The sequence below is a fragment of the Mercenaria mercenaria genome, chromosome 6 (genome assembly GCF_021730395.1).
Source record: "Mercenaria mercenaria strain notata chromosome 6, MADL_Memer_1, whole genome shotgun sequence".
Lineage (NCBI taxonomy): Eukaryota > Metazoa > Mollusca > Bivalvia > Venerida > Veneridae > Mercenaria > Mercenaria mercenaria.
This window is the reverse complement of record NC_069366.1, coordinates 18,121,982-18,137,861: the sequence shown is the minus strand read 5'-3', so window position 1 is coordinate 18,137,861 and position 15,880 is coordinate 18,121,982. Positions and strand designations below refer to the sequence as shown.

The 15,880-nt window shown below is 34.5% G+C and overlaps 1 protein-coding gene and 1 long non-coding RNA gene across 2 annotated transcripts in view; both read right to left on the bottom strand.

Annotated features, from left to right (window-relative positions):
* Positions 1 to 15,880, bottom strand: part of LOC123549521 (H(+)/Cl(-) exchange transporter 7-like) — a 150,025-nt gene that overhangs the window by 26,974 nt on the left and 107,171 nt on the right. Inside the window, exon 15 of the mRNA XM_053545268.1 lies at positions 12,298 to 12,479. Coding sequence (XP_053401243.1) covers positions 12,298 to 12,479 — 182 coding nt within the window. The remainder of the gene's footprint in view (positions 1 to 12,297; positions 12,480 to 15,880) is intronic.
* LOC128557624 (uncharacterized) lies at positions 635 to 5,744 on the bottom strand. Its single transcript, XR_008371273.1, has 2 exons — positions 3,102 to 5,744; positions 635 to 2,643 (listed from the first exon to the last, which is right to left on the bottom strand). It is a non-coding gene; the product is annotated as an uncharacterized LOC128557624 (long non-coding RNA).

Below are 15,880 nucleotides of genomic sequence, written 5' to 3'. Positions count from 1 at the left end.
AGGGGTAAGAAATCTGCTATTATAGTTTGACACGTTTACCTGTCAGTTTGTACGGGATATTGCACATTCGCTTTAACAAATTAAAAAGAAGCTTTTTATTGATTGTTACAACACTAGATCTACTTCTCAGCACTTAAGAACGGAGGCGGTACGATCAAACAGTGCAACATGGCGCGAAAACATGACGTAATGCCACGAAAATCTCAAGGAAACTATACAGCTTTGATCTCCACTTCTAATGTCACGCACCGATTGTCACCTAGGCGACGTGAAACAGCTGATCATCTAAAGTAATTCACAGTAAATTTTCGGCATCTTTTGATCATTTTTATTGCTGTTTGCGACCAAATTAGTGGACTTTTAGCCAAATGTTTTATGCAATTAAGTGGGACAGATTAAAAATTCAATGCAATTATGCGAAAAACTTTAAAGGTAATTATATAGGGATCGATCGGTGCTTCAAGTTCGTATGCGAATATCCGGGATATGCGATTAACCGATATGCAGTAAGTGGAACATACTGTATAATTTTTGTTATATAATTATGGTATATTCAGCTAACCAGTGGTGCTGCCTGTCACAGTACATCATGACAAAATGCATTCTGTATGCGATATAACAAAGACTAAAAATATACAAATTATTTCTCCACTGAAATAAAATAGGAGTTTATTTACACAGAAATTATTTTTTTAAGTTTCCCTAAAGCTATTTTTAGCCAAACTTTTAAATTTCAAATTCTTTGGTTACCATAGCTTATTTGTCACATCATTTGGATTCCTTTCAACTGAATACATCACTCAGGTGTAATAGACACAAAATTTGTATTATTTCATATCAAAAGGCATTTAATTATTAAGTTGCATCAACATTTCCACATTGTGTAATCATTCGGTGCAATATCTTGCCTTGGATAATTTAGGGTGACAATGAGGTTGGAAACAAGTCTGGTACAAAGCAGCATAATTATAATCCAGTTTGCCGCCCAAAAGGTCTGTTCAATGTCTTAGGGAGACACTTTGTTCATAGACATCAATACTGCCAGTCCTGTATCCTTCCCATGCAGAATAATGGCAACCATCTGTCAGATGAATATTTCAAGACACTTTGAAAAAGAACTTTGTTTTGCAGCTGCAAATTTTGAAGGATAAATTTATGCAGAAAATTTATTGTGGCGGTCTGTCTGAGATTAATTGTGTCCTCGTACATATTCAGTTGCTTTCCAATTATGACCTTTTTTTAGACAAGCAAAGAATAAAAAAATGATTAAATATGTAATACTATATTCTTTTTGCTAAGGTAAGTAATCTAGCTGTCACTTCACTAGGTTGTTGGTATTGCTTTGGTGGAATATTCAATGATCTGATGAATTTGTTGAAATACATTTCAAAGCTGAGTTTTTCCTGTGAGCACCAGGTTTTTCTTAAAAGTGGTTGCTCAGACAGTGCTGTCTCCTAGGAGTCTCTCTGGCATTATAACATTATTACTGTCCAGGTATAGTGCACTACAGTAACATTGCTACTGTCCATATGCTGTTTTCTGTATAAATAGCACTGCAAAAATGTTGTTGTCCATTTACATTTATTGTAGAGCACATGTTACTATTGATAAAATTGTTCTAGTAGTTGTGGATATTTTCATTTTTCACTGTCTTTGTCTAGGTATCTTTGCGTGACAAATTTGGGCATGATATTCAGACTGATAGATGTGGCCACAAAGTATCCAAACATGTTCAATTACAGAATTTATATCTGAACTTATATCTTATTGATTCACTTTGTTACATGGTATTTAGATCAGTTGTGGAGAAACTAAAAGCAAGTGATTTCAAAGTTTTTGTTTACTGTATACAAAACCAAAACACACAAGTTTCATCTAAATATCTCTATCCTAACTAAGTTATTAACTTAAGACTGACTAAAAACTCTCAGACTGCTCACAACAATATTAGCCGAAGTTCTGCCAAAAAATTCTTTGCAACTTTTTTTCAAGTTACAAGAACATTTTTTCATAACATCTGCCATGGGCTTGAATTGTCGTGAATAAAAGTTTCCATAAACTTCAGGACAGGAATTTCATCTATTACCTCCTCTAGATAAGAAATCTTTAAATGCACACACAGTTTGACAACTGGTGATGAGAATAGAAAACATGCATGCACAATGACAATATATTTTAGATATGACCATACAAGATATAGTGGTACACTAGCAAAACCCTTCCATATATTACTGCATGCAATCACATTACCATGACAACTACAGCAAAACATGCATACAGTAAGCTAGGTTAGTTACAAAGGCTCCTTGAATATATAATCAAATTATAATGAAAAATTCTTTTTAAAGAGCTTTTATCATAATAAGGCATTTTTAAACACTTTCTTCTAAAATCAGCAGCTTGTAACCTTTAATCCTGATACATTACATTTTATAACATAGTGATATGGTTTCAAAGTTAATCCAGGGAATCGGGATTTGCTTTTTGGGTAAAGCACAGTTTTTCAACAGTATTTCAGTTCTGTAATGGTGAGCAGTTTACCTAACCAGTGTTCCTGGAATCTGTACTAGTGATAACCTGTTCTCTGCAAGTAACTGCTAGCTTCTCTTAATCTACATGAATCAGAGATCAAGGGCAGATGACCTTAGACTAGGGCTGTCATTGATTGGGTCTTAGGCATATCGACGATACCGATATATCAGAAGACAATTATCGATGATACATCGATATATCGATTATTAAGTTAGATTAACAACCTATTTGTTCATATGCATACTATATACCTTCCTGTAAATGCTGTTTTTAGTTTTATTGCCTACTTTTCATATTACTGTTTGATTATGTTGTATTTGTATTTATGAAAATAAAAGAAACAAATAAAAATCAATAAAATCTTTCATTTTTATTTTGCCTTCACTTCTCTTTTGCATTTATCTAAATTTACAACTTTGTAAGCTTAACTGTTTTTGAGGGTCTGAGTGTTTATCTGGATAGTTTTTTCTCTCTGTAAAATATCGATTTTTGAAAATGGGAATCGATAATCAGTCGACAAAAAAATATCGTTGATACATCGATATCGTTTCTATCGATGACAGCCCTACCTTAGACATAATGTCTTCTATCAAACTGTCACCTGGAATGTAAGCCTTGGACAAGGAGCCAATCTACAAATTTACAATCTGTATGTTTTTGCTCTCCCTATTAAGTAAGCAAGTGGCAGCATAACTGTAGTGCAATGAAGTATATACAAGCATTGGGGCCTCCGTGGCTGAGTGGTTCAGGTCACTGACTTCAAATCACTTGACCCTCATCGATTTGGGTTTGAGCCTCACTTGGGGCGTTGAATTCTTCATGTGAGGAAGCCATCCAGCTGGCTTATGGAAGGTCGGTGGTCTACCCAGGTGTCCGCTCGTGGGGAAATAATGCACGGAGGGGCACCTGGGGTCTTCCTCCACCATCAAAGCTGGAAAGTCGCCATATGACCTGTAACTGTGTCGATGCGACGTTAAACCTAACAAAATAAATAAATATACAAGCATTACGTAACCTATGAATGTAATAATGTAGAGCAATGAAATGGTTTTCAGCTTGAACCCAAACACTGCAATATTGCAGAGCAATGAAATATTTATAGGCATTTGAACAAATAGATTTACTATATTGTACAGCAATTAATGTTAATAAGCATTATACCTATAAATTAAATATTGCAGCGCAACAGAACATTTCTAAGCAAAAACATTTACCTAAATAGTATGTAATTTTGTAGAGCAATGAAGTGCTTAACAGAATCATATATCAACCTGTTACCTGTAATTTTGTTAAGTAATGAAATATTTGCAAGCATATCATCAATGATTTAAGTATTTTATTGCAATGAAATGTTTATAACCATTTTTACCTATGAATTTACTACTGCAGTGCAACTGAATCGTTAAAAGCATATGATGTTTAATGTAACATTATAAAGCAATGAAATGTTTGCAAGCATCAAAGCTTATGAATGTATAATTTTGTAGAGCAATGAAATGTTTATAAGCATTTTTGCCCATGAATTTAATACTGCAGTGTAATTGAATCATTAAAAGCATAATTTATAATGTTTAATGTAACATGATAAAGCAATGAAATGTTTATAAGCATTTTTGCCCATGAATTTAATACTGCAGTGTAACTGAATCATTAAAAGCATAATTTATAATGTTTAATGTAACATGATAAAGCAATGAAATGTTTATAAGCATTTTTGCCTATGAATTTAGTACTGTAGTGCAATAAAATGGTTCCAAGCTGGTTAGCTATTTGGCAAAATGATGTAATGAGAATTAGAACTGTTTACATAATATTTTTTCTCTGTTGTTATCAATTGTTTCTTCAAAGCCATTACAAGATGTTTACTGTTTATTGCAGGGAGGTTCTTTATATAACACAGCCTGTTTATTTATAAAAACTTAAGACTTCTGTTCTGACTTTTTAAATAATTCACTAAACCATATATATTATGTAAATTGCTGCTGCAACAATCAGTCTAGTATTACTGATGGAAAAAGGACATTTTAAGGGCAATGTTACATGCAACTCTAACCTTTCGCACAGGTGCTCATCCAGTCTTGGTGCCCATATAAGGGTCCCCCAATAAAAAAAGTTAAAAACTACTTTTTTTAATCCTAAAAGAAAAAAATATTTTTGAAAAAAATTGTTTTACTACATACTGATACAAATTGTATCAGTGTACTGATACAATGTATCAGTGTATAGTAAAAAAAACAAATTTCACTTGTATTAAATGTACCAAAACTTGTGAGTTTCTTTTCTTCAAAACTGTCTTTTTGATAATATTTGTCAAACAAATTACACCAAGTAAAGATAATAGTCTAAGAAGTAGTTTTGATGTATGTATAATACAGTGTTTCACAATCATTTTACACCAATTAACAACATTTAATATTTCAACAGCTATCATGCAACACTTGCATCTCATAAACAAACAAACGTATATTGTACATGCAATCAAACAGCTGGAATATTTGATCAACCCCTAATGAAGCATGTACTCAATTACTGTGTCTTTGCCCTTAACCATCCATTTACCTCATGCAAACATTTTAAAACATGTTTATAACACACACACACACAAACCTGACGTCTAAATTTAGCAAACACCTTATGTATTAAAAGTACTTTCAATGCCACTGATTATGAACAAAATCAAGCCATGCCCAAAACTCATGCCACTCACACATGAAACAACACTGTTATGATTAACCAAGAGAATCTGAGTGCAGGATCAAATGTTACAAACCTGAGTTTGGTGACCAGTCTATAAACTTGCGTATCTGATTGGCTATTTCTGATCACATTTTGATACTGACCAATGAAAAAGCAGCATTCCCAGACTAGTCTCCAATCTTAGTTTTATAATCTTGGTTCCTGTATGCCATTTTATAAAATTAATGTCAGAATGCTATAATTCCTTCACAGTATTTATAATATAATAAAAACTCCACCTTAAAAGCAAAACTCCTTTCATAATTTCAAATCTGCACTTGCTTTTCTGTCTAAAATTTTACCTATCATTTGAATGTCTTTTCCATCACAAACATATCTAAAGTAACATATATTCATAAGAGCAAGTGTGAAAAAAGATTTCTCTGGTTTATCAATATTGTTCTGTTCTGTGTCACATATCAACAATATAAATGGCACACCAAAAGGAGTTAACTCAATTTCAGTGTTATATAACAATACTTACAGCATACCAAAGGGAGTTAACTCATACTCTGCATTATATATCAACAACAGAAATGGCATACCAAAGGGAGTTAACTCTGTGTTGATACATACCACAATATCCATGCTGACAAGAAGAAAAATAAAAATCAACAAAAATTATAACAAAAATTAAGTGTATTTTGGAACTTCGGGTAACACTGTATAGCGTCAGACACTAGCTGTGGACATAGCACTCAGAAAACTTTGTAAACTCATTCCCAGTCTAATGAACCCCATAATCCCTGTCCCATTAACAACAAACTAATTCAATAAAGACATCCATATTCTGACAGTATACACTTTTGACAGATATTTTGATTTCACCAAATGAACACCCTCCCCAGTCGCTCCCCTGCCCCACACACTTCTTAAACACCGTGTCAAATTAAAAGACAGCAAACCATCTCCACTATACAGCAGGTGGACAAATCAGCATTCTGTTAAAATTCTCAGAGGTGTCATAATTATGTGCTTCAAATAATATAATCAAATGCATGTTAATATGTGTTGCACAAAGAAATGTTATAATTCTTGAATTCTTCTGTTTCAAAACAAAATAATCAGGATATTTGAGCCACGCCATGACAAAAAATCAACATAGTGGCTTTGCGACCAGCATGGATCCAGACCAGCCTGTGCATCCACGCAGTCTGGTCAGGATCCATGCTGTTTGCTAACGGTTTCTCTAATTGCAATAGGCTTTGAAAGTGAACAGCATGGATCCTGACCAGACTGCGCGGTTCGCAGGCTGGTCTGGATCCATGCTGGTTGCAAACACACTATGATGGTTTTCTCATGATGCGGCTCATATATTAAAGTTTCCCACATTATTCCAGATCCACAAGCATCTCAGAGCCATTATCAGCAGACAGACCACTATCATAATGTTGTTAGCAGTTGCAGGCTGCATGACTGTGTATTATCTAATTACATCAAATATTCCCAGTCTGATGCTCTGTAATGAGTGAGGGAACATTTTATGATACTTGTCTTGTAACCTCTATTTTCTCCTAGTTACTCATTAACATCTAATTGTCTAGACATTCACTTTAAAATGCAAGTAATTAGTAGGTATTCTATCAATTATTGTTCTGTATTCCCGTAATATTTCATCTAATTATGTGATATACACAATTTTAAAAACAAAGTTCATAAACTTTCATGTCTTTAATAGGTCCAGCAGTTTCATCTAAAGTTCTCAATTTAAAATTTGTTTCTGTTTAAATATCAAATATTATTACCAGCCAACATGTTATTCTGAAACTCAAAAAATAGTCAGCAATTACATGTTACACTTGGTAACATGAAATCAATTTAAAAGTTACAAAAAAAATTTAATTAGTCACTGCTTACAGATCTGAGATAAAGAATATAATCAAGATTGAAAACTAAAGATAGGAAAGAATATCTCTGACAATCAAGGGACATAACTCTGGTCTGACTTATAGAAACCCAGAACAAAGTCCCAGGTGCATAACTTCATATGCTGATAATATTCCTATGTTTCAAGACCCTAGGTCAAATACTTTTTGAGACATGTGCAAACAACTTTTACGCCTTTTTATGCATATTTTGGACTAAGTCAAGGGCCATAACTCTGGCCTGGCACAGTGATATCTATACCAAACCCCAGGTGCATAACTTCATATGCTGAATAAATTATTCCAGTAATGTTTCACAATACTTGGTCAAATACTTTTTGATATACATGCAACACAATCTTAGGCCCTTTTTATGCATATTTTTGACAAAGTGAAGGGCTATAACTCTGGTCTGACTGTGTGAGATCCAAATTAAAACCCCTGGTGCACAACTTTCTGTGCTGAATAACAATCCTGTGAGGTTTGATGAATCTGGGTCAAATGCTTTTTGAGATATGAACAACATAAATTTGGATGGACTGATGGACAAGGGCAAATCTAAGTGCCCAACCCCCAAATATTCAGTAATAAAAGAAGAAACAAGAGGACCATGATGGTCCTGAATCGCTCACCTATCCCCACATGACCCAGTGTTGAACTGAGTATGACGTCGTTATTTCTATTATTTGACAAAGTGACCTAGTTTTTCAGCACATGTGACATAGATATCATCAAGATAAAAAATTCTGACAAATTTTCATGAAGATCCATTGAAAAATATGGCCTCTAGAGAGGTCACAAGGTTTTTCTATTATTTGACCCAATGACCTAGTTTTTGAAGGCACGTGACCCACTTTTAAACTTGATCTAGATATCATCAAGGTGAACATTCTCACCAATTTTCATGAAGATCTCGTGAAAAATATGGCCTCTAGAGAGGTCACAAGGTTTTTCTATTTTTCGACCTACTGACCTAGTTTTTGATGGCACATGACCCAGTTACGAACCTGACCTAGATATCATCAAGCTGAACAGTCTCACCAATTTTCATGAAGATCCATAGAGAAATATGGCCTCTAGAGAGGTCACAAGGTTTTTCTATTTTTAGACCTACTGACCTAGTTTTTGACCCCACGTGACCCAGTTTCAAACCTGACCTAGATATCATCAAGATGAATCTTCTGACCAATACTCATGAAGATCTCATGAAAAATATGGCCTCTAGAGAGGTCACAAGGTTTTTCTATTTTTAGATCTACTGACCTAGTTTTTAACCCCACGTGACCCAGTTTCGAACTTGATCTAGATATCATCAAGGTTAACATTCTGACCAATTTTCATGAAGATCCATTGAAAAATATGGCCTCTAGAGAGGTCACAAGGTTTTTCTATTTTTAGACCTACTGACCTAGTTTTAGACGGCACGTGACCCAGTTTCGAACTTGATCTAGATATCATCAAGGTGAACATTCTGACCAATTTTCATGAAGATCCATTGAGAAATATGGCCTCTAAAGAGGTCACAAGGTTTTTCTATTTTTAGACCTACTGACCTAGTTTTTGTTCCCACATGACCCAGTATCGAACTTGACCTAGATATCATCAAGGTGAACATTCTGACCAATATTCATGGAGATCTCATGAAAAATATGGCCTCTAGAGAGGTCACAAGGTTTTTCTATTTTTAGATCTACTGACCTAGTTTTTACCCCCACGTGACCCAGTTTCGAACCTGACCTAGATATCATCAAGCTGAACATTCTGACCAATATTCATGAAGATCCATTGAGAAATATGGCCTCTAGAGAGGTCACAAGGTTTTTCTATTTTTAGATCTACTGACCTAGTTTTTAACCCCACGTGACCCAGTTTCGAACTTGATCTAGATATCATCAAGGTTAACATTCTGACCAATTTTCATGAAGATCTTGTGAAATATATGGCCTCTAGAGAGGTCACAAGGTTTTTCTATTTTTAGACCTACTGACCTAGTTTTAGACGGCACGTGACCCAGTTTCGAACTTGACCCAGATATCATCAAGGTGAACATTTTGACCAATTTTCATGAAGATCCATTGAGAAATATGGCCTCTAGAGAGGTCACAAGGTTTTTCTATTTTTAGACCTACTGACCTAGTTTTTGTTCCCACATGACCCAGTATCGAACTTGACCTAGATATCATCAAGGTGAACATTCTGACCAATATTCATGGAGATCTCATGAAAAATATGGCCTCTAGAGAGGTCACAAGGTTTTTCTATTTTTAGATCTACTGACCTAGTTTTTACCCCCACGTGACCCAGTTTCGAACTTGACCTAGATATCATCAAGCTGAACATTCTGACCAATATTCATGAAGATCCATTGAGAAATATGGCCTCTAGAGAGGTCACAAGGTTTTTCTATTTTTAGACCTAATGACCTAGTTTTTGATCCCACGTGACCCAGTTTCAAACTTGACCTAGATATCATCAAGGTGAACATTCTGACCAATATTCATGAAGATCTCATGAAAAATATGGCCTCTAGAGAGGTCACAAGGTTTTTCTATTTTTAGACCTACTGACCTAGTTTTTGACCCCACGTGACCCAGTTTCGAACTTGACCTAGATTTCATCAAGGTTAACATTCTGACCAATATTCATGAAGATCTCATGAAAAATATGGCCTCTAGAGAGGTCACAAGGTTTTTCTATTTTTAGACCTACTGACCTAGTTTTTGTTCCCACGTGACCCAGTTTCGAACTTGACCTAGATATCATCAAGGTGAACATTCTGACCAATTTTCATGAAGATCTTGTGAAATATATGGCCTCTAGAGAGGTCACAAGGTTTTTCTATTTTTAGACCTACTGACCTAGTTTTTGATGGCACGTGACCCAGTTTCGATCTTGACCTAGATATCATCAAGGTGAACATTCTGACCAATTTTCATAAAGATCCCATGAAAAATGTGACAAGCAAAAGTTTACGGACGCAACGCACGGACGGACGACGGACGCCGCGCGATCACAAAAGCTCACCTTGTCACTTTGTGACAGGTGAGCTAAAAAAAAAGAGTGAAAGTGCATCAAACCTTAAACCTAAAATTCTGATTAAAAAGGGTCATAATTCATAAAATATTACTGGAAAGGTTACATCCCCTGTGTCATATGATGTGGTTGAAGATGCAGACAACTATTTTAAGTCTGAAGCAAACCTATACTCCTACTAAAATTACTAACAGTCTTGTGATGGACTTGCCATATGGGCTACCAGTGGCGAATATAAATAAGCTGAAATACACACACATATTTTAGTAACAGAAATAAAGTGACTTTTTTTTGTTTTGTTTTGGGTTTAAGGCCATTTTTCAACAGTATTTCAGTTATATAACGGTGGGCAGTTAACCTAACCAGTGTTCCTGGATTTTGTACCAGTACAAACCTGTTCTCCGCAAGTAACTGCCAACTTCCCCACACGAATCAAAGGTGGAGGATGAATGATTTCAGACACAATTTCTTTTATCAAATTGTCATGGAGAACATACGGCCTGCCAGGGGATCGAACTCACGCCTGTAGATCTCAGCTCTACATATTGAGCTAAGCAGGTGGGTTAAATAAAGTGAAAGTGCATAAAGATGTGGACATAATGATTAGTAGGACAGTTCTTCATATACTTCTTAACTAACTCAAGTTAAAAACCCTTTTCCTTAATCTGAAATTGCTCTTTACATTCTTCATTTATCAGCAAAGTACTCCAGGTAAACTAAACATTTTAAGATAATGCTAATGAAGAACACAACTGAACTACAATAACAAACTTAACCACAACTTGAAATATAGTAACGCTTAAAAATAACTTGGTAAAATAATGTTTTAAAATAACTTGATATAATCCTGGTACCCTATGCTGTGGTGAAAGAGAAAATTAAACTACATAAGCATACTATATAGCACAATAACAGAGGTAAAATTTTGTGTAAGTTAACAGAAATGCATGGTAAATTCAAAGCCAAGTATTTATCACAGAAATTGTAAATGCAATCTATCTTTATATTCAGTATTTTAAAGGCATTGAAACTACAAAAAGGAGAGTGGGGAAATGAAAATGCTAGACACACAAATAAAAAATACTAATATAGCTTAAAAGTATTAAAAAAAAATAAGAATACAAATTCTTGGATTAAAGTGTCTATAATTTCAATAAAGGCTTTAAGTAGCAACTGCAGAGGGCAGTTATGACCCCAAAGACACTCAGCTGACCTTGACCATCTGCCCTGAGAAAAAGGTAGGGTTCTCCCCAGTGCCATTTAGCATAGTAGTGGCTTTCAAAATGAAACAGAATGCAGTTTTATAAACTTGCCACCTTAATTTCCACTCAGAAAGCTTTCAATTTACTTAGCTGCATGCCTTTCAATGACCAATGATTACCTCTTCATTTCTCTTTTACTTAGGGCACATTTCCCTACTTTACAAGGTGTGCCAATCTTACCAAACATCACTGGCATGAACAGACCAAGTTTGGTGAAGACAAAACTTGAGAAGTTGCCTGAAGTTCTTTTTTTAATTTTAGCTCTGGTAGCCCCTAAATGGGACCAAGCCACAGCATCTGAACAAACTTAAGAATGGTCCATAAAGTTTCTACAGGCCAAGTTTGGTGAATTTCTATCATGGTTCATGAGAAAAAGTCACTTAAATGGTTTTCCAGTTTTAGCTCTGGCGGTCCCTAAAATGGGTTTAGTGAAACTATTTCAACATACTTGAGAGGAACTCATGACAGGATGCTACAGTTCAAGTTTGATGTACTTCTAACCAACAGTTTTGGATAAGAAAATTTTAAAGTAAAAATGCTGACGCAGGACAACAGATGATAGACGCATTACCATCCACCTATTCTCATAGCTTACCCTGAACATTGCTCAGGTGAGCTTAAAACATGAGATGCCTGTGTTTTACACAACAGCCAAAAAATGGAATGATACAGACATACTTAAAGTTAAAACTGTATTTCTAATTATATCTACTAATCTTGTCAAACAAAGTGAAACTTACGAAAATATGATACTTGACTTTTCATTATAAATCAAAACTGACTAAAGCTTTTGTTTTAATAATTTACTCATATACGACTGGTTGCAATAATATGGGCATGCAATAAGTAAATTCTAAAAAATATCTTACATAGTGTTCTCTATCCCCTGGAAACAGATTGACGACGGCGATACCAAACAGCCGCCCCCAGGTGGCGCCGATAACTAGAGAGGGTATAAATACACCACTTGATACACTGAGGCCGTATGTCCAGACAGCGAGGAAAAAGAAAACGATAACAAAGATAACCAGACTAAGTGCATTAAACGAACCTGAAAAATATGAAAATAACGTGTAAACAAAATATTATTATTTAAGATCTAAGTTGTGCTGATGCAATTTATACAAAAGCTGGAAAAAATAATCTGAAATAATCTAACTATCAATTTCTCAGTGTTTTATGACGTAGATATTTTTTTGAAAAAAGTCTCATGAATAAGGAATGTCTGATAGATTGTTTTGAATTGTTTACAAATTGAACTGAATTAACAGTAGATATAAAGTTTAAAAGAAAATCAATACCAGACAGAAAGCTCTCAAATGTACCAATTCTGCCATAATGTGATATCTTTTCAAATTAAGCACAGCAAAAAATCAGATTCAACAAATTGTACAATGAACTTGGGAGACACAGGACTGTCTAGAAATATATTTACTGGATCCAAACACAGATTTTTAACTCCTTTGATAAATAACTTCCATTCCAGATACATTTTCAAGAAGACGGTCAAGTTCTACATGTTCTTTCTCTATAGATTGGCCAGGGTATGAAATATATAGGTTGTGTTAACAATGTGTGGAGGTAACAACCAATATATTTCATACCCAAATTAAAACCATTCGAGTTGCAATTCATATCATAAATGATTATACAGCATTGTTTTCTCTTTCATATGTATTGTTTTAACCCTTACCCTGCTATATTTCTAAAATGGACTGGTCCATCTTTCAATTTGGTCAGTACCACTTATTACTCAAAGGGGTTTTCACTGAAAATTTACTGACTGAATAGCGAACAGTGCAGACCATGATCAGACTGCACGGATGTGCAGGCTGATCTTGGTCTGCACTGGTCGCAAAGGCAGAATCATCTGCCGCCAGCAGGCTAAGGGTTAATTCATCTGAAGCTGCATTCTTTGGATGTCAACAATCTCTGAAAGGACCATACTATCCACCAATAGTGTTATATGAATAGAGATGTTCACTTGTCTCAAGTAAAGGAATGCATTTCCTGCCATCAAATATAATAATGTGACCAAGGTAAGCAAGTAAGTCAACGAAAAGTTGTCCCTTCTTTGTGATAGTAACAGAAATTGAAAGGCAACTGATGTATACAGTTTTATTAAAAGAGCAGCAAATGTTGGTATCAACAGTACCTGTACTTGTTCTAATTTACTAAATGAAACAACTGTAACAGTTTAGGAAAAGAACACATACAAAAAATAGCACGCCTATGTGTGCCATCACTCATCTGCAAGTGCTTGACAATATGTAAGGAAAGAAATATAGTTCAGATTTTCTAAGTACAAAAAGGGCCATAATTCTGGCAAAATGCAGATTAGAGTCATGGTTCTTGGCCTACACAGTCACCAAGTGTGCAAAGTTTCAAAACTGTAGCTCTTATAGTTTTTGAAAAAAAAAGTGACCTAAACAAAAATATTTACCAAGAAACTCAAATTTTCCAAGTACAAAAAGGGCCATAATTCTAACAAAATGCAAATCGGAGTTGGTTCTTGGCCTACATAGTCCCCTAATGATGATAAACAAGTGTGCAGTTTCAAAGCTGTAGCTCGTACAGTTTTTGAGAAAAGGTGGACCTACCGTAGATACCCGTGTATAATGCGCACCCGTGTATAATGCGCACCCCCGATCTTAGTCCAAAATCCTGGGGAAAAAAAAAAAAAAAAAAAAAAAAAAAAAAAAAAATTTGGTCAATTTTGAGGTGGATGGAAAACGAAAGTAGAGTTTACATCGACACCGGTAATAAATTTTATCTCCACGGCGGAGAGCAGCATCGGTCTCACGGTACTATCGATTTTTGTTTTCTCGAAAATAAAACCAGTAAATTATTGTTATATTTGTTGTTTTACCTTTTTTAATTCACTATTTTGAATAAATAAATAGCAGCTGATTCAATATTTCGGAATGGTATCTTTCAAAATGACATAAGCTTCTCAATTTAAACTGATAACAAAAGGTGTGATAGTCTTTTTGTCACGATCATAAAGCCAGTAATTACCGGCAATCAACGTGTCACCTCGTGTCAATTATGTTGTTCACAGTTTGATCTCGGTTAAAGATAATTCTCGATCTTTAATTAGTAACATAATTTTTGTGATTTATAAACATTTCTTTCGTCAAAATACTTTTAAATTTATATGAAATTAATTTTGTTTGAAAAAAAAATAAACAATTCGATCTTTTACGGAACGTAACGGCAATCTTAGATTTTAGCGGAGACAGTAAGCGCGGGGAGTAGTTTCCCTTTACCAAAATGGCGAACATCGGTAACAAACTTGTTTTGAAGTTGGAAAATTGTCTATACCTGTGTATTATGCGCACCCACGATTCGGGGGTGGTCCCGGGGGTCAAAAAACTGCGCATTATACATGGGTATCTACGGTAAACAAAAATTTTAACCCATGCCGATGTCAATGTGTTGTCATAAACCCACTGAAACACCTGAATAAATTGTCTTTACTTGTCTTTTTCTTTTGGAAGTTCATTGTACTAAGAAAAGAACAATTAACCAACTTTTCTTGTAGTTTCTTACAGAAAGAGGCAAAATAAGAGCAATAAAGTGAAAATGAAATTGTGGAGAATGTCTTGAGTTTATTGTTTGAAAACTGAAGACACAAGTGAAATCAGAACACACTTAAAGTAATAAAGAGTTTTTACTATCTCCAGGAATGCAATAAAGCATTGCAATAAGGACACAATACTGCAAAGTTTAAATTCCAGCTGGTGTTTGTCATAACTAAAAGCCTTCACCTTGTATAAGTTATAAAAAGAATCAACTCTTGATGAACACAATTAGAATATCTACGAGGCAGATAAACTGTTTTGAGGTTTACAGCTAGTCCAGAATTAAAGTACCATGGCAATTTCAAGCTTAATTTGTCACCACTGATATCAAGTTCCATCCACACAAAATGCTTTACTACATATATATCCTTAACACTTTATATATATATATTATATATATTAAATTTATACTGTTAAGTTCGATTAAGACTCCCAACATTTACAGAATTTGTTAATGTATACATGATTGTTCTAACACGAAACAATAGCGTTTAAATGCCTTTCAATTTCTGCCTTCAATCATGACTTTGTCTGGCTTTTTCCTTTCTATAACAGGGGCTCACAATAATATTGTAAAAGCATTATTTTCTCAAATTAAACTGTAAAAATGTCCCACTTTCAAAGTAACTTTTAACCTTTATCCTGCTAAATTTCTAAAATGAACTAGTTCATCATTCAATTTGGGCATTACCACTTATTATTCAAAGGAGTGTTCACTGAATATTAACTGACTGAATAGTGAACAGTGCAGACCATGATCATGCATTAAAAAGTTTATTAGCACTGATATTTTTGAAATTTTTCTAAATGCAAAAAAAACATGACAAAAGTGTATCATTTATAAAACGCATACCTAATAAAAAGACTG